Here is a 294-nt window from a genome sequence, read left to right as displayed (position 1 = left end):
GCTGCATCGTGATCTCACTGCTCCTCGTTAAAGGCAGACGATGAGCACTACATCCCGCGAGCCGTACTGCTGGACCTGGAGCCTCGAGTTATCCACTCCATCCTGAACTCCCCTTACGCCAACCTCTACAACCCTGAAAACATCTACCTGTCGGAGCATGGAGGGGGAGCTGGGAACAACTGGGCCAGTGGCTTCTCACAGGTAACGTCTCTAGAGTTCCTGGGGGCAAACACGGTCAGCTCGCTGGGTGTGAGGCTTCCTGGTGGCCTCATGTCAGGCTCAGTGCATGGTTTC

General features: G+C 57.1%; 1 protein-coding gene across 1 annotated transcript in view; it reads left to right on the top strand.

Moving 5' to 3' along the window:
• Positions 1 to 27: 27 nt before the first annotated feature.
• LOC104525905 (tubulin gamma-2 chain) overlaps positions 28 to 294 on the top strand; it is a gene marked incomplete at both ends in the record, with an annotated part of 5708 nt that continues 5441 nt past the window's right edge. The window contains one exon of the mRNA XM_010169183.2: positions 28 to 201. Coding sequence (XP_010167485.2) covers positions 28 to 201 — 174 coding nt within the window. The remainder of the gene's footprint in view (positions 202 to 294) is intronic.

The sequence above is a fragment of the Antrostomus carolinensis genome, unplaced genomic scaffold (assembly GCF_000700745.2).
Source record: "Antrostomus carolinensis isolate BGI_N321 unplaced genomic scaffold, ASM70074v2 scaffold43405, whole genome shotgun sequence".
NCBI classification, from domain to species: Eukaryota; Metazoa; Chordata; class Aves; order Caprimulgiformes; family Caprimulgidae; genus Antrostomus; species Antrostomus carolinensis.
The sequence above is the reverse complement of the archived record's forward strand: the minus strand, read 5'-3'. Positions and strand labels throughout refer to the sequence as shown.